The sequence below is a fragment of the Nestor notabilis genome, unplaced genomic scaffold (genome assembly GCF_000696875.1).
Source record: "Nestor notabilis isolate BGI_N333 unplaced genomic scaffold, ASM69687v1 scaffold1524, whole genome shotgun sequence".
In the NCBI taxonomy this organism is placed as follows: domain Eukaryota; kingdom Metazoa; phylum Chordata; class Aves; order Psittaciformes; family Psittacidae; genus Nestor; species Nestor notabilis.
Genome location: NW_009926749.1, coordinates 35,348 through 60,008, shown reverse-complemented (window position 1 = coordinate 60,008; position 24,661 = coordinate 35,348). Strand labels below are relative to the sequence as shown.

Here is a 24,661-nt window from a genome sequence, read left to right as displayed (position 1 = left end):
CAGTGCACCAGTTCCACACAAAATTAAAGCACGTTCCATTGTGATTGGGAAGCTGAATGGAAAGTTTTATTAATAACAAGATAATATGCTTTAAAACTGCTTAAAAGCTTGCTTGTTCAGAAGCTGCTTAGCCATAATTTCTATGTTTGGCTTATAGCACTTCAAAGAATCATTAGGAAGACTTCCAAGAAATTAGATCAGCTCTATCTTTAGAAACAGATATTTCTTAAATGTTTTATATCCCTCAGGCTGTTGGGGAAAATTATATTTTGGCAGAAAACCACAGCTAGAACATTTCAGGTGAATTGGCAGGAGCAGAACACAGGGAGGAGTATGACAAGGAAGCAAAATTGGGGCTGAGGGATATTAGATTTCTAGCACTGCATTAGCCTGGGCAACCCTGGGCACATGCTTAATTTCCAAGAGTAAAATGAGGATTGTCTTCTTTCCTCCTATTTGATCCATTGCAAAGCTTCCAGTTGCAATTTCACCCTGCGTGAGGTCTTACCTTTTCCGCGTGGACTTAAATAAGGCTGAAGTTCTGACTTTACACATCTTACCAAAGTTAGCTGTCTTTCTTTTTTCTGGAAGATGTTGGCAAGTCTGGAGAGTCAGCTCATGTGATGTAACCCAATTCCAAATGCTCAGTGCCTTCTCTGGGTGGGGGAGGACGGGCAAAGGCTGCTGAAGGATATGTCATCAAAGCAGCTACAATTAAAGAAGCCACTGTGGGGCAAGAGCTCCTTGGACTGATGGATTATGCCTACCAGAGGCAAAAGGCAAAGTCTCCAGAGGTGCTGTATTTTAACTTGCCACTTAAACACACTCAGCATGAACTAACAATTCTTGCTGTGCTTCGTTTGGCAGATAATAACCTGCACAAAGAATTGGTCTTTTTACTTACTGGAGTTTACACATTAATGCAGTGGTTGCATATTTGGGTTGAGAGTAGTGGAGAGAACCCCGTTATGTTAAAATTGTTGTACTTGATGAAAAATTACTATTTGTAGTCCAGTTATAAGTGATGAGCCTGTTGAGGGTTGTTCTTTTTCAGCTTCACAGAAATGCAAGTAGGAAACAGTCTTGAAAGCTCTGTTGTAGTTGGTAGTTTGGGCTTCCTTTTTTTATGTGGTTGGTTTTAGTTACTGAGTAATGGGAATTTAAATTTTAGTAATTATATAGTCATGGGGATGTGTCAGCAAGAGCAAACAGAAGCCTGATATAATTGGAGTGATTTATGTAGCTAACACTTAAACATCCTGTTAGTTTAACAGTATGGTTAAGGTATAGCACATAGATAAGATATAAGCACATGTAATAAAGGGATTCTCTGGAGCTTACTGTAGGCTGATGCTTATCATCACCAACCTGCCTAGCTACTGTTTGCTAGACAGTGTGAAAGGTGGAGAAGGATTAGCTCTCATAGGCTGAAGCTGTGCTGGAAAGTTAATGCTTTGAGAAACAAATCCCAGTTCTCTTAGTTTAACTGCTGTCTTGGTGAAGCTGAGGCCAGCCATCTGGTCTGTGTGTAGACCAAACGTTCTGTGAGTCCATCTACAACCTGGTGGAGTTGCCTGGAAGCGAACTCCGCATGAGCGAGCCCAGCCCATCTCTGGCCTTTTAAGACTTATATTCTCTACTAAACCTATCGTTTCCTTAAAGATTTCACTGTAACTTCTGTGAGAGGAACATGGTAAAAATGGCAAATATCAATAGCAACCTGTTAAACCTCTGTACAGTCTTCTGATAGGATATCGTATAGAAATGTATAAGCAATGTAAATGTGTCTGCTGGTTAGAAAGGCTTCCTTTCTTCTTAAGGTTATTTTTTTGGCATTACAAAGTCTAAATCTGTAGCCAGTCTTACCTAGTAGTGGCCGGACGGGGGAAGGAGGACTGAGAGGAGTTTACTCGAGGTCCCTAGAAACTGATTTTTCCTTTGTAAGTAGCAGCACCATTTGTCTTGTCACTAACTGCAAGTTTGGGCCCTGTGTCCTTTTAACAGGGCAACATATTCAGGAAGTAAAAACAGGTTTTCTTTTGGTCCCATGGTGCTCGGAGAGCTTCATTATTATGTTCTTGCTGATGGTCTTCTGAACATGAACTGTGGAATTTATCATGTTGTAGGAGAAAAATGTGACTTACCTAGAAGGATAGGTAAGGATGAAGAAAGAAAAAAAGTCTATAGACTTAAGTTACCCCAGACGGTAATATTCTTTTGCAGCAAGTCAAAATTCGTGTTCAAATAATTGTACTTCCTTTCTTTAATCTGGCTTCTTTACCTATCCCAGTCTTACTGGATTTCTATGAGCTACACTGCTGGTACTCATCAGTTTTTCATCTTCCTGTCAAAGTGGGATGCCCTTTCAGTCCTCAGGAGCGAGATCCTTTGTTCTGTCTGGCTCCTACAGCAGCTCCTATCTCAACGGCAGCCAAAGCAGCTGGGGACCCTCTCGCTCATTGCTGCAGTATAAAGAGCAGTAAAAAGTAGTTGTCTCATAGTTGTACCCCTGTTGCTGTGTTTCTACCAGCTGTGGCTAAGCACTCTTCTTGTCTAATAATTTCTTCTTGCATTGCTCTGTCTCTCCCTGGTGCTCCTTTCAGATTTTCTTTCTAGTAAGAAATAACTAGTAAGTTTCTGGGCATCATGTTTTCCATGAAGGGAAAAAAAAAGAAAAAGAAAAGAAAAAAGAAAAGGAATGTTCTTAGCAACATTTTCTACCAAGAGGCATTGTTTGACTCCTGTTCTTCCTGAACTTTCTTCCCATTCTGCTATGAAGAAACAGGGACCCTTCCATGCAAGCTAGACATGTCTCCCTACACAGGTATATATTAATTGATAACATGTACAGCCAGATCTCTTTGTTCTTTCTTCTTAGACTCATCCAACAAGCCTAGCCTGTGGTGGTCTGATGTGTTCCCACATTACTTTGTTTAAAGCAAAGTAAGACTTCAATGCCTGTATCACTGCTTTTCTGCTCTGTAGTGTTAACTGTCTGCCACTGTCCTTCTTCTGAAATATTCTGCTATTGGTTGTTCTGTTCATCTGAAAAAGGGAGTTTTGGTGGCAGTGTGTGCAGAGTACCTGTGACAGGTTTTGTACGTTCATCTGTTCTGCATGGTTGCCTTTAATAACACCTTTAAAACACCTTTGAATCTCATCTTTTTATTACTAGCTATTAAGTAACTTCCTGTATGGCAATTCTGTCACTGTGAGTTTAGTTGACATGCTTATATTTCTATAAATAATCTCGTTCCACCTAAGGTATGCCTTTTATCCCAAATAGTAAGTATTCCTTTGTGAAGTGAGCTAACAGTGCATTATTTGTAACAGAGAAGTTAATGGGAACCTGAATGAAATAAGGGTTAGTGACCTGAAACTTCTCCATTCGGTAAGTACCTCAATCTCAAGCAGGTTCAGTCATAATTATTTTAGCTAGGTAGAGAGAGAAATCAGTTCCATCAGAGGCAAAACGTTACAAGTTAGGAAATGGGATCCACATGTCCAGGCACGCTGTGATCGTGTCGCTGCATGGGGATTGAGTACAGAGGAGATTAACGTTCAATCTTGGTTAATAATCCCTATCTTTGTGATAAAAAGGAAAAAAAATATTATATGAGCCTTTCTAAAATAATAGCATGAAGACAGCTGCCTGAGTGGCTAATGGAAACCTGAACTGTCTGTATGAGCCAGGGACAATATTAAGGTGGAATTTCGAGTTGTTACTGAAGGGAGGGAGCTGCAGAATTTGCACAAAATCGGCTTTCCGAGGTCTTCAATTCAAGAAGAATGGTTTCTATTTCCCTCCAGAGGAGGATATAATACACCTAAAAGCTAATATTTTTGTTCAGTGAAGACCTAAGGGTAGGTGACATAAGTAAACCAGTTTCTCCTCATGGAGGCTATACTAATATAACTATAGATGTATTTTCATATTTTTAGCTCAATTATTTCCCTCTGTAAATAAGCCCCAGATACTTGAGGGGGAACCAGTATTCTCTTAGGATCAAGAGAAAAATACACAAGCAAAAAGACCCAACTGAACAGAAAACTCCAGATGATGTGATAAAGCTTAAAATCTGACTGGTCTGAAATATAAACAAGATTCCAAGATCCTTTATCCCTGCCCATGGCAGGGGGGTTGGAACTAGATGATCTTAAGGTCCTTTCCAACCCAAACCATTCTATGATTCTATCCTGAGGAACTGGAAAGATTATAGCCCAGAAGCTTTGATGAATCTGCTTCTGTCAGCTCTGAGTTGGAGTATGCTTGGTCCTACCTTTCAAAGAACCATTCATCTGGATTTAAATTGCACAAAGAAATTTAAAGAAACAAACTCAGAAACACTTATTTGTTATGCCTTTGCTACTACTTCTTATCTGTGACTCTGAACTAATTTGATCAGTAATCACCCTTGAGAGGTTTTTGAATTTCTCTAGAACTTGTGTCCTTCAGACAGCCGAGCTGACATTCTCCAAAGGGGAGATTGGAATTAGGGGGGTTTGTCCACCTGGTACAGTATTTCCCATCTGCCTCAAACAGATCTAAAAAGCAAAAAAAAGGCCTTTGTATGGGTTGCATTCACAGCTCAGCTGACACTCAACTCTGCGGGATGTAACTTGTACTTCCCAATTGCCATACATCTAAGGAAATTCTTTCTAGCTGTGCTCCTGGGGTCAAGTAGGGCGAAAGAAGAAACAGATAAGAAGTAATTCCCACTAGTCCTCAAGTAATGATTTTTCGACTAGCCAAGCTATTAAAGCCTTTCACAGCTGTATTTTCATTCCTGTGAAGAAATCCAGCTTGCAGACACAGGCCTACCTGACGAGGATTTGGATTCTATCTAAGGAAGTTTCTGAGATTTATTAAGCAACAAATTCTAGACAAACTTGCCAGCACTAAGTTTGCTGCTTCTATGGAGTTACCTTCAGGAATACTCTTTCATGGCCATCCACTAACAGGGATCATCTACAGAACATCTGTGTATGTAGCGAATATGTTTCCAAAGTGCTATGGGTGAGTATCTGTGCTGTACAGGTGCCATTTGAAGTCTTGGCTATGCAGTTAGCACACCCTGCTTTGATGGAAGCCTCAGAGCAGCCTTCCAGTATCTGAAGGGTGCCTACAAGGATGCTAGAGAGAGATTTTTCATTAGGACTGTAGTGACAGGACAAGGGGGAATGGCTTGAAACTTAAACAGGGAAGATTTAGGTTAAATATAAGGCAGAAATTCTTTACTGTTGGAGGGGTGAGGCACTGTCACAGGATGCCCAGAGAAGCTGTGGCTGCCCCTTCCCTGGCAGTGTTCAAGGCCAGGTTGGACACAGGGGCTTGAAGCAACCTGCTCTAGTGGAAGGTGTCCCTGCCCGTGGCACTGGAACTGGATGAGCTTTAAGCTCCCTTCCAACCCAAACCAGTCTATGTTTCTATTTGTGCAAAACTATCAGTGAGACTTTGTCACCTCCAGCATTACACCGTGCCACTGCAGTAACATGCTTCTGGTGTTTCACTGTCGGCTTCCACCAAAGTCAGTGTCAGTTTGTTTCACTGATTTCAGGGATCAAGCAGAAAAAAATAATGGAGGGGGCAAGGGAATGAGGTTGTCTGTGGGGCTCTTTTCCATCTCACTGATGTGTGAGATTTCCATCTACAGTTTTGATTAAATTTCCCTTAATGAGCCCATTAAGCTAAAACCACCAAAGCTAATGGTTGAAATGTTGGCTAACTGATGATCTGGTTTCAGTGGAAGTTGAAAGACATTATATTTCTATATTAATAGTGGCATTAATTGGAGAAGAAAAAATTATGAACTATTTGCTGAAGAAACGCTGGTCTCAAGAGGATGTTTGTAACTAAAACTGCATTCGTGTTAGAAAAAAAAAATTAATCTGATCAATAGGCAACCAGGGCAGCACTGATGCTCCTAACAGTGTTTAACATTCCACTGGGGTTTGTATTCTGGAAGCACTTCTGTCATTTTGTTTTCACCCTGGGGAACTTCAGGCAACTTCTCAAGTGTTCTGGTCCCATTGTTCCTGCAGGTGAAATCAGCAAGGCTGTCTCTCAAACTTGATTGAACTGTAAATAAAAGTAAAAAGCAATTTATTGTGTTCTTATATGGACATGTTAAATAGCACTCCCTTCAGTGACAGAAATACTGGTTTGTATCATGCCTGTCTGTTCTCAGGGGCTGGTAATTCCCATAAGAGCAACCCTTTATTGTCTGAAGAGGCATGACAGGAACAGTGCATCAAAGGATAACACCTTGGGGCATGAAGCTTAGGTTCTGCCAAAGAAATTGCCTGAAGCTATTTTCAGAAGTATTTAGTTGCCTGGAGGTACAAAGAAGGTGCATAGTAGTCTTTGAAAAAGTATGTCTCTTTTATGCAACCTGAGATAGAGTCTGCAGAAGTGGAGGGAAAAGCTGACATGGAGGAACTGCTTATTTGTCTTTGTAATTCATTTCCCAACCTTTAGCACTTTACAAAAGTAAATACACATCAAAATGTGCACATCTCAAGTGGCATTTAGTGTGCATCCCCTGGAAACAGGATGAAGATCAAATGCATCAGAGACTCAGTTCCAGTGGTCCCTTCAATGTAGCACCAAGGTTCACTGTGTGCAGGACATTGATTTTATTTAGACACAGCCAACTGAAAGTCGTGTAGCCAAATCTGTTTCCACCTTCCCTCTTCCTGGAGGTTTCAGTAGCACACAACAGGAAGGGAAAAGCTTCTCCTGAGCTACGGCCTGTAGTTTATAGTTGTGTAGGTGTTGGTTCTCTATAACATACCAAACTGGGACCTGTGGTGGTTCAGGACCTGTTTCATCTCTGGTGCTAGCACAGTAACTTACAGGAAACAGTAGATCAGAGCCCACTTTGCTCAACAGCTTTTGTTTAAGACTTGCATGGCATGTCTGGAACTGAACAGCTTATGTTTATGCTAGAGCTTGTAATTTCAGTTGAAGTGTTATGGGATGTCAGCTGTGGAGCAGACATGGGGAGGAGGCAGGGAGGACAGCCGATGTAATTGGAAGCCAGTTTAACATCCAAGGATTTCATGTTCCTTCCAGTTCTCTTCCTAGACATACCCCCAATGGGTTTCAGATATACCAGCTGTGAGACTTGTGGCAACGTCAGACTGCAGTTGCACTTTGTATTAATCAAGAAGGCAAACAATAGATATTTTTGATCTTCAGATTTGTTTGGACGGAGCTGCCGCTTTTGAGTTGGTAAAGACAGATCATTTAGCAATGAAAATTATGTTTTGCTATTTGGAGTTTCCTTAGATGCTAGGGATATTCTTCCATCACCATATTCACTGTTCTTCATGTCAATCACCCGCTTTTTCATAGCATCTGCTCATATCTTTAGAACATAAAAAGTCAATTTTAGGAATGTCTCCCCATATATCTCCAGAGAGCAAGAAATTTCTGTATTGAAGCATCATTGTTTTGCTTTACCAGAAATAAAGGGGGAACAACACAGTACCTGTATCAACTCTTCTTTGTTGTAGGTGGGCTGTGTTCAGTTCTAAACCCTTTGCACCTTTCAGGGGCTGCCAGGGGGGTTTTCTGTTTGAAGTTTTTGCTTTGGTTGGGTCAGCTTTTCTGACTGTGTCCCCATCTGTAGCTTAGCAAGAACACCACTTGCAGAAGCAGAGAGGAAGTATTTTAGGTCCAGTACTGTGAATAAAGGACTAGAGTATGTGAGAATTAAAAAAATCTGCTGGTGTTTAGATTCTTGCTGCAGTGAAGGGTTTCTACAGCCTACCTAAATAAATAGGGCTGCTCCTCAAAAATACTTTGTTCTGTCATCAGTTTCTTGGCTAAACTGGAACTCATGCAAGAATTTGCTTCCTGGCTGAATGCTTATATCTAGAAGATAGAGCAGGAACCATCAGCAGTAGATCTACATTAAAGAGACTCATGAATTGGCTTAACATTTCCTGGTGTAAAACATCAAGAGTACAACAGAGAATAAGTTTTAAATAGTATTTTGTGTTCTCTTGCAGCTTGTTCTACAGCCTGTAATAGTTTCATGTTTTTATAGTCTTGATGCAACCTCTCAGCATTTTATCTGACTTCAGGGCCATGGTTGGCTGCTTCTAGAAATTGTTGTCCTTCCTAAGCAGAATATTATGATTTTATGTGGCAGATATGCATCAGGAGAATATGAACTTGCTAAGCCAAGAGAAACTCTAAATCCATGAGTGCACTAAATTAATACATGGTCAGTATACTGTCACATTTGAAGTATTTCGTTGCGGGTTATTTTTGCTCTTCCTGTTTACTTGTAATATCACTGAGGGTGAATTTACAGTGATCTTTCTTCTGGTAACATAGGAATGGCAGAACTTCCCAGCAAAAGCCAGCTGGAAGTGATTTAAGGCAAACCTGCTCAGCTTCTACAAGGAGATAATGAGTTCTGCTCTTCCTATGGACTACCCATAGTGTCAGTTCCTCTCTTTTGTGACTGACAGAACTGCTAGGTATCCTTTGCTTCCTAGAGAGTGGATCAACACCAAATACTTCATAAATTGGTTTCAGCCTTTGATTGCCACTTCCTTTTAGAAACTCCAAATGACTTCAGGAGCCCCAGCCTACTTATTTTTCTTAACACTTTAGGGTGTAAATCATTTGTGAGAATAAAGTCACTCAGGTGCCTGATTTTGTATGTGTGTATGTGCCAGAAGCCAGGGGACATTACTTTCTGTCCTCACACACACACACATGCTTGCATGTCCTTTCCGTTAATCTACATTCAAGTACAGGTGCCCTCGGATCATCTTTGATATCTTGTGAGGATACTTTGTCAATTTAATATTTTTATACTAATAAAAGAAGAAAACCTCTTTTCCCCTATTCTAAAACTGTTTTAATTGTGAAGAGCTCTAAGTTTCATCTCTTTAACAGAATTTAATCCCTGTTCTTCCAATCTGTGCAGGTTTTGGTTTCAGATCATCGCTTCGTGGGAAGAAGGGTCTGATGCCATTATTGCTTTTGACAATGTCTCCCTTAGTCTGGACTGCTATTTAACAAGTAAGTTTTCCTTTTATCTGCAAGTGACTTGTCTTTTATTTCCCATGTAATTGAAATGTGGAAAGGGGTTAAAACTGTGGGGAAGGGATTTCGTGGTGTTATCTTCAAAGGAGTCTTGAAATTGTAAAGGTATGTTTCAGAAATAATTGTGCTTAGATGGAGGAGACCATTCAGATGCATACATTATTAGTGGAGCTGACCAGTGAATGTCTTCCAAGTTTGGCAGTGAGACATATGGTGTGGGAGAGTCAGGTTCCAGCTGAGACAGTAGCATCACCTACCCGCCCAGCCTGATGCATGAGCCAGTTTATGATTATAGTGTTCCACATGACCTGGTTTGCTGTGTGACAGTTATCAAAATGAATGGCAGTTGGACTCTGACTAGGAACAGACAGGCATCCTGTGATTGACACTAACTTTGCAGTAACACTGGGCACGATTCTCCAGTTAGATTAGAACAAGGTTATTTTATTTGGACTGACATACATTTCAATCTGAAATGGAAACCTGGATCTTCACACTCTCTTACTCTTGGGAAAAATTTGGATTCCGATCCAGACGTTGTGATTGACTAGCCCCTAGAACATGCCCAGTCTGTACCTCTACTGCCAGATTTCACCCCATTTAGATCTTTATTGAACGTTCGTGTCTGGCTTTATCTTTCATAATCTCATGCACAGTGAATTGCTTAATTTGTAAACGCGTTCAGTGATGTGTCACTCTATATCTCAGACCAACAACTTATAGGAGGGTTGGAGGATTGCTGCTCTGAGCACCTGAAATTTCTTCCTTGGATGGGGGTATTGGCTGGGGTATGACTCTTTCCATTTATGCAAGAATACCTCTTGGTTTCTGTGAAGAAGTACAGTGTACCTCAGTTTCCAGTATTCTAAAGATTTCTTAAAATTAGACTTAATTAAAAAAGATTGCACATACTTTTTCTGGCTAAGAGAGAAACTTTCTAACAGTTGCTAAAGATTGTGTTCTCTGTTTCTGCTTTGTATCTTCATTCACTTGCTGGTTTGCCCACAACTCATTCCTGTTTGTTTTTCTTTTGTCACAGGTCTCATAACAGCAACAGAAAGTCAATCTGCTCTTTCCTTTTAATAGTGTTATGTCCTGTGACTGCAGGCTCTTATTCTTAGCAGAGAAGCCTGAGCCCTTAATTAAGCTTCAGTTTTGGATTACATACTGACTCAGGCACTGTCAGTGATAAACCAACCTGTAACTTCTTGTTTTCTAGTCAGTGGAGAGAAGAGTCCTCGAGGTACCACTCCAGACTCAAGCAATTTGCTCACTGGTAGAGGTGGCCAGAAGAAGTTTGGATGGGAACAAAAGCTTCTGGGAAACCTCCAGCTCAACACTGCCCCCATTTCTGGTCCAGCAGGTAACTGTCTGTCTGTGAAGGATTTTCAGAGGTTTCCAACTAGAAGAGATTTCAGTTAAATGTGGCTAAATGCAATGTGATTCCTTTAATTTTTTATTTTTTTTTTTACCAAAGCCTTTGTTCAGAGCTTTTCCCAAGTCCCTTACAAACAAAACAAGATCTAGAAAGCAATTGCCTTTTGCTGTTTACTGTAACTTGGATTTTGATTGCAAGCTGGTGAAAGAACCACAGGGAGCCTCTTCATGAAGTAAAAATTGCTTTTAAATTGTAAGACAGGTTTGTTTGGTGGTGTGGTCTTATAAAAATAGACAGGAATCAAAGCAAAGAGTCCAAATTGACTGAGTCCAGCATGGGGTAACCTGAACACCCATCTCTAGTTAATATGGACTTGGTTTGAAATAACATAGCTTCACTTTTTCAGTAAGATTTTTACTGCCCATATGAAAGAGTACAACATTGGGGGTTTTTTAAAAAACGTGATTTTTACTCAGAAATGTCAGTGTTGTGTGGTCAGGGTTATTTCTCAGAACTGCAGAATGGTTTGAGTTGGAAGGGACCTTAAAGCTCATCCAGTTCCAGCCCCCTGCCAGGGAAGGGCAGGGACACCTTCCACTAGAGCAGGTTGCTCCAAGCCCCATCCAGCCTGGCCTTGAACACCCTCAGCACTGTGTGCAGCTTTTTCTCCTCACATAGGGCTAGCTAGTTACCTGCCAATTTGGAATACCACCCCTCTTAAGGTAGAGAACAGGAGTGTAGTTGGTATATGCCTCCTTTAGTTTGTCAGTAGGCCCAGGTATTTGTTCGTGCTGCCTCCTTCTCTTCCACACCTCTGTCTTAGACTTCTTGAGTCTGTTCTGTTGTAGTTTATGTTTCACTTTGCTACCTGCAGTGTACTTTTGAAACACATGAACTAGTGGTGTTAGCTCTGATACCAACAGCAGTCTGGTTAGAGTGGTCAAAAGCTACACACAGCCTTCAAAGCCTGCCTGGCTAGATGTATTATCCCACTCCATGCAGCCTTCACAGGGCTGCTGCTGGTACCTGTTCTCTCTTGTGAAGCAGTGGAGGCTGCTGGCACAGTCTGCAGCATAGGCCAAGAGTTGCCATCAAGTGGAGTTTATTGATGCTTTACATAGTGAGAGTCATTCAGCAAGAAAGGTGCAGGAGCACTGACAGGAGTCTCAGGAGACTGAGACACAAGTAATGAGCCCACATGAGAGGATGCTGGGCTCAGAGGACCTCTGCTTTAGCTATAAAGGTTGTGTCTAGCTCTGTTACAGATACTGTGTGTGAGCTTGAGCTGGTCACAAAGGTATAATTTCCAAAAAGACCCTTATGTCATCTTTGAAGATCCTTTGAAGTGTTCCCTTCAATATCTGTATCTCTATTTCCTGCATGTAAGCGAAGCCACCTTTTAAGTGCTTTCGCAATTGCTCTTAGGTCAGTGATCTTGTGGTAGGATCTGTTTGGAAGTGTAGATTATGAACTTCTGGCTGATTTTCCATAGGAATGTCATGCTTAGGTGATGATGTAGTTCCCTAAGGCAGCTGTGCATTTCCTTCCAGGGTACCTGCTGTTTTAGTAACACAAAAGCCATCAGATACCATAATCAGATTGGAGAATGGCCTGAAGTTTGAAATGCAGAGTTACTGTAAAGTAGGTGTGGGTGTGTTAGTCTAGAAATCTTGTGGTTGTAGGATTGTTAAATGTTGCATGAGAGTTTTGGTACTTCCTGCTTTTCACTAAACCTGAAATGATGGAACATCTTCTAGCTCTTCTGCTCCCTATCCTGTCTGAGGAATGCATTTTAGAGAAATGCTTGGACAGTAGGAATAATGGGAGTTAGATTGCATGGGTGTAGAAGAGAAGGTCACCAAGGTACTTTTTGCAATTCAAGTAATTTTTTTATGACCTTAGAATGCAAATTCCAGTGGTATCTATGCCAGCTTGCCTAATTTCTGGGCTTGATCCTTTGTCCTGTTCATGTTCGGTCTGAAATTGTCTTCAGGCCTTGAGGTTTGAAATCACTCCTACAGCACTTTTCTCTGCTTTGTGCCCTCGGTGTAGACAGGGCAGGAATCAGAAGCTACGCTGCAGCTTCTTGCAGTGGGAAGTTACTGCATGTCAGAGAGGGTCTCCACAGCACTGAGACACATTCTTCTTTTGTGTTGCTGAGTCTCTGCTCTCAGTAAATGCTGCAGATGCTTGTCTGGTCCCTGGGCTGTGCGTTTTACCCAGCTTTAGTCTTGTTTCTTTCTGCACCCTGTAATGCATTTAAGAAACCTCAGGCTGATTTTGTCAAAGCCTTTACTTTGATAGTCACGTATTTACTGTTCTGTGAGTGAACCGACAGCATCAGTGCCACCCCGAAGTCCCAAAGATTGTGTTGACCAGTATGAGCTCAGCCAAAAGTAATTACAGCTAATGTGATCTTTGGCTTGTGTGATAGATCACATGCTATAATACTGCCTTCTTCAGAAATCATATTAAAACTAAGAACTGTGTTCTTACAGCTGAAGAGACAACAGGATAATAAAATGCCCTCCCTAAGTCCTCAAGCCAGCTCACCCTACACAACAGAAACTACAATCTGAAAGAAAGGTGCTACTTTGTTTATGTGACAGGAAATCCAAAGATGACTCCAAATTGCTACAACTAATGTGGTGGTGGTGCTCTCCCAAGTTTCTGGATGATGGTGAGCACCAACACAGAATAATGTCTGTAGGTTTCAAATCACACCCTTGCTTGCAGTGCAAGGTGGCCATTAGGTAGATGATCACAAAGCATGCATATGCTTTCATTTTAATTAATGACATGTTATTTGCTGAAATGTCTGCTTCTTACTGAAAGGTTGCAGATGAAGCTTAATTCTAGAAGGAGCCTGCAAAAAAAATTGTAAGAAAGCCTGAGTATGCTAGAAAATTAAAGCAACTTTAGTGGAACTAGATTTTGGATTGAAGTGGTTAAGTCTGTACAAAAGACTGTGTGCTGTTTATTTTGATGTAAACCAAGCTGACTTTGGCTTCGTTTTTAAACTGTTTAGGGATTAGTTTAAGTAAAACTGAAAGTCAAACTACAGCATCTCTCTACATGGAGTTCGACTACCAATTAAAAAGCCAATTTATATCAAACCAGTGCAATTTCCTTTTATAGACAAGGCCAGAATATGGGAAATTCAGGCATACAAAGATACAGTGAGCAATAGTGAGGAACTCCAGGTAAACAAATTACTATCATGGAAACTGGAGAAGACAAAATAGGATTCTCAGTAGGAGAAAGGAGATCACAAGACACTCAGCAATCAAGCTTTAATTAAAGATTTCTGGTGCTTCTAAATAGGCTGTAAATACCATGAGGATAGCCCCTCTTTTCATGTTTCAGCTTCTTACCTGTCCCACTGACAACTTATTTGTGTCAGGGCACACAGGACAAAATGGTATGTTGTGAAATGTACAAATAGTTTAATCTTTTTCCCCCTCAAATCTTGCATTGTTTAGTCCTCTCATCTGTATATCCACCAGCCATTGTGTGAGCATAGTTTCTTGCATGGAAACTGTCATGAAATCATTTTTTCATTCCAACTGGATTACTGTTTTCCTTCAGCTCCATTCTCTTCCCCACAACACTTTGTGGTTGCACAGGTTTTGTCTTTTGCACCAGGGAGAGTCCTCTTACGAGCACTTACATGGCTGTTTCTGGGAAGAACTCTGGGTCACATTAGTTAATCAGATGAAGGAGCTGAAAGGAACAGTGGAGTGAGTATTAAGTAAAAGAAAATTACATTTGGTTGCTCTTTGTGTGCAATTATACTAACTGAACTGTTGGCATAATGCAATAAAGGTATCTGCAGAATGGTATTTTTGTATTAAGCGTCAGTTAACACAGTGAATAACAGCTCATTGCCCACCCCCCAACAAAACCAGCATCCTGAATAGTGATAGAAAATGTTCAGAGACTGATGGAGGGATCTCAGATTATGTAGGCATGCATTTCTTTATTGCACTTGTTTTCTCTGTAATATTGAAAATGGCAAAGGTGCAATACTGAAAATCAACATGCAAACGGATCCCAGCATAGCAAAGTTGAATTGGTGTAACTGCTCTCCAGAGTTAATCATACAATTTAAATAAACAGGGCAACTCACACATTTTAGACTGAATTTTTAAAGCTCCCCTCACTTAAGAATAGCAGTTTAAACTCTGTAGAAAGTGCTATAAATCTCAGGAAAAGTTTAGAAATAATTTTGCCACCTCTATCCAACTTGGTCTTTGTTATCTAACATGCATTTCTACTATCCTTTGTAATTGTGAACAAAAAAATTGCAGAAAGCTAGTAGCATGTTTCATTTAGCACCTTTTGTGGAGGACTCCTGCTATCTCTTTAAGTGAAACATAGAAGAGAGAAGAAATTAGTTTTCTTCATGCTGCTCTTTTCATTTTCTAGTTCCAAAAGGTAGCAAGAAACAAGCTGTTCTCATTGCTGTTAAAAGTCAGCAATACACTTGTCCTGTTATACTGACCACAGATAATTTCCTGCAAGGATGCCCTGATAGTGTTCCCTTTATATGGATATGTAAGAAGAACCTGAAGCCTGTATCAAGCTTTGAGTGTTTCTTTGCAATGATACTCAGTGTCAGTCTGGCATACATTTGTCATCACTGCAGATGCTCTTCTTGTTGAACTGAAAAATATGTCCAAGTCTTCCATTACTGCCCTCTTTTAGAAAGTAGAAGACAGAGGTAGAAATAGTAACTCCATAAATAGTTGAAAAGCTGGACTGCTCTTAGTCTAGCCACACTTGTGTAACTGATTCTGGTATTGCTGGCAAGACTCACTAATTTCTATGATCATATTATATCCCCTCAATATCATTCCATAGACACATTGTCATTGTGAGCACAACCTAGTTCTGCCATTTACCATCATCTTTCAAACCTCTGCCCCGTTAATCTCTGGCAAACTTAGTCCTGGAAAAGGTATTGATCTCAAATTGCTGCTCACAGGTCATGTTAAACAACAGAACTCAAAGCAAAATTGAAAGTTTTTTCCTTCCTTGCATCAATGAACATGTTTCTTATATATGCCTGTAGTATATTTTAACCTACAAACAGGCATTTTACTGTGACTTTCAGCATAGATCAACCTTGGAATTACTGGTAATGCATAACTGAGGTTGCTCATGCACTGAGTAAAAGGTATTTCCCTTCACACAGCTAACAGCAGCAAAACATTAGTGGAGATTAAGATGGACAGTTTCCTGTAAGTCTCTTGATTTCCCATATTGGCCAAATATTGTAAGGGAGCTTGTGAATGCTTTTTATGAATAGATGAAGGAAGAGTTCTGCTTGTTCGTGGCATCAAGTTTGACGATATTTGCCTTAGAGGAAGAAGTAAAATAAACTCCTTGAGGGACAACTAACAATTAATTGCCTTCATAAGTTTATCCATGGGGGTTCTTATGCTACTGAAGCATGAGACCTTATAGCCCGTATTAGTGTATTTTTTTACTTTTTTGTAAGTAGTAATAACCTCTTGGTCTGAATAGAGGTTGTGGTAGCAAGTTCCAAAACTGCCTGCACATTGTATTTAAATATTGATGCATTTCAGCAGTGTATTACTTTAGGTTCCAAAATAAACCAAGTACCATGGTGGCTTGGTTGGTAATTTTCTCAAATCACAGTAAAGTTTTGGTTTGGAATGAGTTGAACCTTGGTTCAAACCAACTTAATTTAACAAATGCCAGTTAATACATTCAAACCCTTGAGGTATAGCTAAAATGCCTGTGTCTGTTTTGTCATATGGAGTTTATGTGCTGTATGTGCCAGTGAAATTGCCTTCTATGTTAGAAGTACAAATGTGCTTTAGGCTTTGCTCCACTGTTTTCTTTTCATTGTTGGTGGTTGCTATTGGCCAGCAGTGTTGCCCTGGGCTGCAAGTAGTATCAGAGCTTCAAATGAATTAGTCATTTTAAGTCTTGTGGGCTTTTGTTGTTTCTGTTTTCCAAGAGCAGAACATCATTCCCCTTTGCTGTGGCTGCAATCCAGTGCCTTGGTTGCTGTATATTTTACATAGCTAGCCAAGTTGTGTGAAAAACAGAATTTCTGCTGTGCAAAAGCAAATGAGCGTAAGTGGCTGTGTGTGTAAATGTGTCAGTAACTCTCATTTGGAAAGAAAAGTTGGGAAGAAAGAATTTATTTAAAAAATCTGTTCTAACACAGCCAAAATGTCATTTCTTGCAAAATGTTGTTGCTGAGACCTCAGCAATGTGCTGGGGAGATTGCCAAGGAGTTTGAGGAGGGCAGGTGTGTGGGAGAACAGGCAGAAGACCAAATGTTTTCTCTGCCATGTTTCTTGTGAAAGTGGGGATTCCAACAAATCATACAATCAACCAGGTTAGAAAAGACCTTTAAGCTCATCTAGTCCAACCATTCCCCAGCGCTGCCAAGGCCACCGCTAACCCATGTCACTGAGGCCCTCATCTACAAGGTGTGTGAACACTTGCAGGGACGGTGATTCCAGCACTGCCCTGGCAGCCTGTTCCAATGCCTGACTGCCCTTTTGGGGAAGAAATTATTCCCAATATCCAGTCTAAACCTCCCCTGGCACAGCTTGAGGCTGTTTCCTCTTGTCCCATCCATTGTTCCTTGGGAGCAGAGACCAGCCGCTTCCTGGCTCCATCCTCCTTTCAGGCAGTTGTAGAGCGTGATAAGGTCCCTCCTGAGCCTTCTCTTCTCCGGACTAAACCCCCCAGGTCCCTCAGCTGTTCCTCATCGCACTTGTGCTCCAGGCCCTGCACCAGCTCCATTGCCCTTCTCTGGACCTGCTCCAGAACCTCAGTCTGTCTCTCATAGAGATAATGAACTGCTGTATAAATTATTCACTGAAAACAAGTACCCCAATTCTGAATCTCAGTGTAATCTCCATTTCTTTTCTTTTTCCCCTGCTTTAAAGAGGAATTTCCATTTTCTAATTCCTGTTAGCATATTGCAGCTGCCAATGACAGAATATATAGGGGCCCTACATTTAATTACCTGTTAGTTTCCATCATGGGAATGCTCAGCTGTTTCTGGAAACTGGACATACATAACTCATGTAAAGTTGGGCAAACTTCTGAAACTACCAGTTGTTTGGGAAGATTTAGACTGGAGAGTCCTGCTTCTTTTCCCATCATGAGAGCGTGAGGTGCCTGTCACATGCTGCAGAAGGAAGCTGTGCAGTACACAACAGACCAGTTGTGCACCAGTGGAAAAAATCTATGCTTAAGGATTTTTCATTCAGTGCTGCTGCTTTAGTCTTTGGTGATCAAAATAATGCTTCAGATGGAATTACTGTAAACTGGTGTGGCATGCAGCAATCCGTAGAAATGCTCTCTTTGAGCTCAGGGGACATGCTGTAGTCATTTCTAGAATCAGGAGAAAATCAATGCTTCACAGGGAGTGAATGGTTATTTTTAGTTAAAAAAAAGTTTGGGGTGGGTTATCTAAGATGAGCAGTACTGTGTTTTGGTACTGGGTTAGTGGTTTAAGATCTTGGGCGATTATTACATCTGCAGATTGAGGGTCGGCTTTGTGGAATGTTTAGGAGAACAGAGGGAGAGAAGTGCAAGGTTTTTAGTCTGTATCCAGAACTGTAACTAAGACCCATCTGTCCTAATTATGTTGAAATGAAGGGTGACTTCTTCCCATGCCATATTCTGTCCCATTTAGTTTAGCAGCAAAGCTGTTACATGTTGGACTGGCGTTTGGTATTGCATATCAAAGTGCATACAAAGAGGAGAAGGACTGTTTGCAAGTCAGTGCAGGAGTGACAAACGAGGAGATCGTGCAACCTGGCTCAAGGTTTTACTGAAATCCTTGCTAGTTCAAATCAGGTGCAGTCTCTGCATGGACTTCGCTTGGGCCAGACCTCCCAAGATCACCCAGCTCTGCTATTTCTGAAGCATGTCTTCTCCAATTCCTGTCTACCATCTTCCTCAACAGAGCAAGTAAATATGACTGCTAGTACTGACCTCAGCAGCTGTAGAACCTGGGAGGCTTTACATGTAATCTTGTATACACCTATATACAAGATTACAGCAAGACCACTTCTGAAATTTAAGGTAGTACCTCCCGTGCTCAGCCATCTCCACATTCCTTACATCATAGTCCCTGGCATATCTGTGGTTTTCATTCCCATTACTCTCATGCTTTTAAAAGGCAGATTCTAAGAGCTTAGGTGCACATTCTCTTGCTCTTACTCTGATACTGCCTCTTCACTGGAAGTGAGCCCCATGTAGTCTGTCCAAGAGGCAGAAAATACAAAAGTTGTTCTGGTTACTTCAGCTCAAAGTCTGAAGGCATAACATTTGCAGGAGGAGGACATTTTTCTTCTGTTCTACCAGAGCATTGGGCTTTTAAGGAAACAGAGGGCCACTAGAAACAGAGGGCCAAAATATGTCTTATTTTGGAATAAGACATAGTTCATTGATCCCCTGTCCCTGGAACCCAGTGGGAGCTAGGAGCTGCCAGTTTCAAGTCCCACAGTGCTGTGTGTTACACGTGTGATAATCTAGAGATACTTTTGCTAAGGCCAGGTAAGCAGATACGTGAGGAATGAGCTTTATATAAAGGATGTCAATCAGAAAAGTACAACTTCACCATAGCAGCAGTATGCACATGCTGTTGTCTGTCCTAGGTTTTATCACTTCCAGTTTTCAATTTTGATTCTCTCATGTTTTGGGCTTATTATCCCCTTGAAGGTCACCTGCTTCTACCTTTGGGAACATGTTTGATGTTTCAGCAGAGACATCCAAATGGCTTCTTATTGTTCCAAAGAAACACACTTACCTGCCTGCTTTACTAAACATATGTTTCAGTGCAGGTGGCTTAGTCCACTGGGATACTGCAGTGTTATATCACTGTGATAGCTGACAGAATGAGAGTCTCATCTTCCATCTTGTGTGAGATTTCGCTTTGGGTTTAGGTTGGGTGTTTTTATTTTAAGAATAAACATAAGTAACTTCTGGTGCAAGACTGTCAATATCAGAGCTACAGAAGCATTTTGCTTTAGGAACTTTTAGACCTTGCTTTCTTAGGTGCTTTTCCCCTCTTACCTGTTGTTCTTGTGGTTTTGGTGGGTACATGGGCATCAGAGGAGGAGAAGGAAATTCTTCCATTTGCTGTTTGCTAGTTTTAAGACTTTATACTGCCATCCATTGCAGAAGGATTAGAAAAATAAGTAAAATAAGTATGTAAGTATCCATATAAAACAAGTAATGGTAGCAAAATCTCTAGAGGACCCTAGCAGGGGAGTTTTGAGGAGGGATGGCATAGATTTTGCAGTAAGAAGCAAGTTATTCTCTCAGCAGTGTTTAGATTGGGAAGCTTTCCTAAAGTAGTAGTTTTGCATTGCTTCTTGAAATAGCAAAGACACTGTTACAAAGGTTGGTGTTTGGTTCGGATTTTGGTTTTTGGGGGTGGTTGCTTTTTGATTTGGTTGTGGGTTTTGTTTGGGGTTTTTTTGTTTGTTTGTTTGTTTTGTTCTTTGTTGTTTTGGATGGGTTTGTTTTGGGTGGGGTTGTTTTGGGTTTGTTTTTGTTTGTTTCCCAAAAATCCCAGTCACTTCATTTCCTAAAGTCCTGCCAAATTATTTGATCCATTTAATGCATTAAACCTGTTTATAAGAAGGAATTTAGCTCAGTGTCAGGATTAGTTTGTGCCTGGCTAAACTTAATTCTTTCCTTGAATTTCTGCTGGGTGAATCCAGTAGCAGTAATGGTAGAACTACTGGCCTTTCTCATCTGGACACATGCAGACCATGATTTCTAGACCAGATCATCTTAGACAATAGCTCCAAATTCTAAGAAGCAGATCAAGCTAATGCTCTATCTAAGCTAATTAGTACCAGTGCTGAGGAGTCTGCATGTGTTATATTACATTAGTTGAAGCTAGGGAAGAAAATGGTGCCCTTTAGAGAAAGCCATAACAAATCTTTAAGGCAAAGGACAGCGTTTTCAGCATCATGTATTCAAATTAAATAATTAGATTTTTGAGGCATACATTAGCAAAGCCTTGTTCTAGAAATCTATTTGTACAGGGCTAGTACTTCCAGATGATGAAAATGGGTTTAATAGGGATGCAATGATTTACACCTGCAGAACATGCAGAGCTGAGTGCTGGTTTTACAGGCCTTGGTTAGGCGTTTTGCTTTCTGAAGCTTAACTTGCATCTCTTGTAAGCAAGTAATTATTCAAAATACAATTAATTTGCTGTTTTAATCACCGAGATGATGTTGTATTTACAGGGTTTTATCTAATTAACAGTTACTTTCCTATATAAAATTAATTCAGTAATCAAACGTCTGTAGAAACTGAAAGGGCTAAAATGTACCAGACTTGCAGTTATGAGTGTGCCATTTAACAACCCAGAGAGTAGAGCCCCAAACTGGGTGGTCTGTGTTGCATTTTGCTTTAGCCTCTGATCTTTGCCTTTCTGAGCATTAGAAAAAGTGAAGCTGTGTTCATCGTTGTGATAGCTTTCAGGTGATGTGCATGAAAAGCTATCAAATACTGAGATACACAGCACTGAGTCTTTTAAAAGGATTGTGTGAATATTTGTCCTTGCTAAAACCTAAGGGGCCAGATTCTTCTCTTGGTCTGATAAGAGAGAGTGAATAAAGATCAGAACAGCTTCTTGATCTTCAGATGTTTGGATCATGCTTTGTACGTGTTCTCATTTCAGAACACTGGCTATTCACAACATGTGGTGCCAGTGGACCCTATGGCCCCACACAGAGCCAATGCAACGATGCCTACAGGAACTCCAACCTCAGTGTGATTGTAGGAGCTGAAGGGATTCTCCAAGGCATTCAGATCTGGAGAGTACCAGCAACCAACACATACAGGTAAGGGAACCATCTTTGGTTGTCATAGTACGTCTTTGTGGTTGAAACGTATCCAAGCTGCAGATATGCACTAGACATATATGAAGTATTATATTCACAAGTTTGGCTGGATCCACTTGGGTTTTACTTCTCCTTGATCCTGTTATTTCCAACCTTGCCAGTCTCGGATTTGTTGTGTGGAAAATGCAACTTGTTGGTGAAAGAGAGAGGAAAAGAAGAGAAGCAACCATCTGAGGCAGATGCATCTTTAGCCTAGATGGTTACAGGTTAGGAGGACTTTAGAAGTAGCTGAAAATCACGTGTTTTGACCTCCTCAGGTCAAGGGGCGTATACTTCCTATATGCCATCCATTGAATTCTGGGATCAGCATGAGTTTTTCCGCACTCTTCACCTGGCATAGGAGACACAATCATGTATCAGCATTTCTTATGGGACAGCTTGCATCAAGCTCTGCTCAGCATCTTGACTTTTTCTGAATCCAGGCATGGTAAGTTGAGCCTGAAGCCTGGCTCACTGCTGTAGAATTGATTTTGGAAGCCAGCCACCTAGATGCTGGGCTCTGTGATACTGAAGGTTCCAATGCTTAAATCCCTCTCTGGAGCTATTTTCAAAGGGGAGATGATCAGATACAGTTCAGTGCTCCTTAATCAGATTTTTACCAATCATTTTTTCTTTTTGCTCTTGCTGGGGAAAGAACTGAATCAAAGATTAGTTCACTCCATCTGAATGGTAACATCAAGCCATTACATGCATCAGTTTGTAAGCAGAACTGTCTGTTTGAATTAATGCCTGACTAGTAGTGGGTTTTATATACAACATTCCCTATTGAAACCAATGATGGTATCATGGATTTCGAAGCAGAACATTCCATTGAAAGCATTGAAAAAATTTCAGTTAAAACTTACTGGCACCTTCCTTCTTTTTTTTTTCTTTTCCCTCTTTATTGAAAAAGAATATAAATATTGAGGATAGATGTCGGTCTCTAACAGAAGTCTACTGCAAAGCAGTTTTGAGAAACTGGCTAGACTAGGCTAGGCACAAGATCTGCCTGAGTGCCTATTACCATAAGGATTGATGGTAATGAAAAAAGCGTTAATGATGTTTTACTCAGCTCTCAAAAATGAGTTGCCTGAGGTGAACAGAATTTTTCAGGACCAGCATTCAGTAAATATGGTTATAAAGTATTGCCCAAAAGAGAAGAGGCAATAAACTTACAATATTGTCATTTCTTTAATATCCCAGTGCCCAAGAAGAGCCAGAGTTCCAGTGCAACTGTAGGCTGATTTTTGCTACACGATACAAACCACAGGTCCAACAGGGAGGACATGTCTATTTAAGTCCTATAAATGGCCTAGCAGACTTTTTAGGTACTGTATAGATAATAGATGGATAATGTCATTGGTAACCTATATGTAAATGGATGACATTCTCTTCTGCACCTCTTAAGGCTCTGGTAGACAATTCACAGCCTGGGGAATGGAGACGGCAATTGTGAGTTTAAATTAATTTGACATCTTCCTGATTCTGTGCTGCTGAAGGGGTAGCAGAGTCCCCCAGCACAGCATAGCCCTAGGAAAATGTCAAGTTGCAGTATCAATTCTAGTGCTTTACAGAGTCTGGACCTACTGCCTCTCCTCAGGCCTGCTGCACTGTGAGTGCTTTAAGTTATCCTGGTGACCATCTCCAATATAGCTGACCCTGAGATAAAACCCTCCAGCTGGCTGTTGGGCTCTTTAGAAAGTTGCTGTTACGCTGTATCAGTGTGTTTTACAGTGTGTAATGTAGAGCAGTGAGTTACACTCCTGATGATATTGGATAGAGATTGGCATGAGAAGGATAGAGATTGTGTGAACATGAGGCAGAATATGTGTTACTAAAATGCAAAGACAGAAAGCTCAGCTTTGCACAGAACTCTACCAGCACAAGCTAACCACAGCCAGAAAACCCCACCATCTATGAAGGTCTGCCAAACAGTGTACATGGCTTCATTTGAATGCTGGAGTCCTATATGCTCCAGTGCTGATATGGACAAAATCACCTGGTTTGCTCCCAAGGGGCTGCACATTGTATAAGAATAAAATTAGGCAGTATGAAAGAATATTTTTCTTTTCAGGTTTCCTTCTAAGCATTCAGAAGGTTTTGCCATCCTGTGATCAAGTGTGAGAGAAGTGAACTGTCATAAATTACACATTACCATCTGTTATCCAAATTCTTTCCATTTTTAAAGCAAGAGTGTTTGGTTCATTTTGCTGAGTGCTCTGTTTGTTGTCATTTCCACTGTCCTCTCTTTTCTTTGGTCTCTTCTTGTAAGGTAGCACAAGAACACAGCATGGCGGAATACAAAAAGGTGTCCTAAGTTGACCAGCCCAGGCACTGCATCTTCTCATATCCTCAAAACTAGCTCCAGTGTTTCCCATGACCTGTCTAGCTAGAGGTGGATTTTTTCTCCAGCCCTGGTTTGCATAGCCAATGCGTTCTGCTCATCCTGATCCTCCCTGAAGAGAGTTTTCTTTTTCAGTTCCTACAACTATCATAGAAAAAGCAAAGGAGGAAGGCAGTGGAAGGTATTGTGTGTTCTGGGCATAGCAACTCAGGGTGGTGTGAATCTTTCCTCAGGGCCAATATGGTTAAATGAATCCCTCCTGTAAAAGAAGGTTTTTGCCTAAGGAGAGGGATCCTGCTAAAGCTTGAAGTCAAGATAACCCATCTGTTAAATAGTGACACCCATTTTGAAGTAAGGCCTGACAGTCACCTGCATCTACCAGGTTTTATTTGTCTGCAGCTTTTGAATGAGGCCAAAACGGGTTCTCCTGACCTCATTGCTGGTATGCACAATCTGTTCATGCACAAGAAAATATGGCCTCTACTTGCAGGCAGTTAGCCCTGCAGGCTTGCTGTGCCTGACAGCGCACCTCATTAGCCATTACTGAATCCTATAGCAAATCAAGTCAGTCTTCAGATTCATGCAGCATCTGTTCAGGGTAGCCCAGTGCTGTGTGTCCATCACTTTTCCTGCTGGCTCCAGTGCAGCCTTAGTGAAGAATGATTGGTTTGGTTATCAGCAGTGGCGTGAACATAATTGTGTCACACTGTGAGGATCTAATGTGCTTTGTGGGGCACTTGATGGTCCATAGTTGCTTCAGCATCAGAACTGCTCCATGCTGGCTGCCTCAGAGCAGTATCACAAGGTGAGTTCTTCATGCTAATTACTAAGGCAAGTTGCTGGCTGAAAGTGAGCTGGCTGCCCAACCTGTTCAGGGTGCTCTCATGTGGTGAGCACTGCTGATGTGTTCTGCTTATAGCCCGTTTGCATGTGACTGTGCTGTGCAAAGACCAACCTGGTGCTAGAGG

At 41.0% G+C, this 24,661-nt stretch overlaps 1 protein-coding gene across 1 annotated transcript in view; it reads left to right on the top strand.

Moving 5' to 3' along the window:
- Positions 1-24,661, top strand: part of ALK (anaplastic lymphoma receptor tyrosine kinase) — a gene marked incomplete at its 5' end in the record, with an annotated part of 208,584 nt that overhangs the window by 155,893 nt on the left and 28,030 nt on the right. Inside the window, 3 exons of the mRNA XM_010013707.1 lie at positions 8,949-9,043; positions 10,287-10,430; positions 21,148-21,310. Coding sequence (XP_010012009.1) covers positions 8,949-9,043; positions 10,287-10,430; positions 21,148-21,310 — 402 coding nt within the window. The remainder of the gene's footprint in view (positions 1-8,948; positions 9,044-10,286; positions 10,431-21,147; positions 21,311-24,661) is intronic.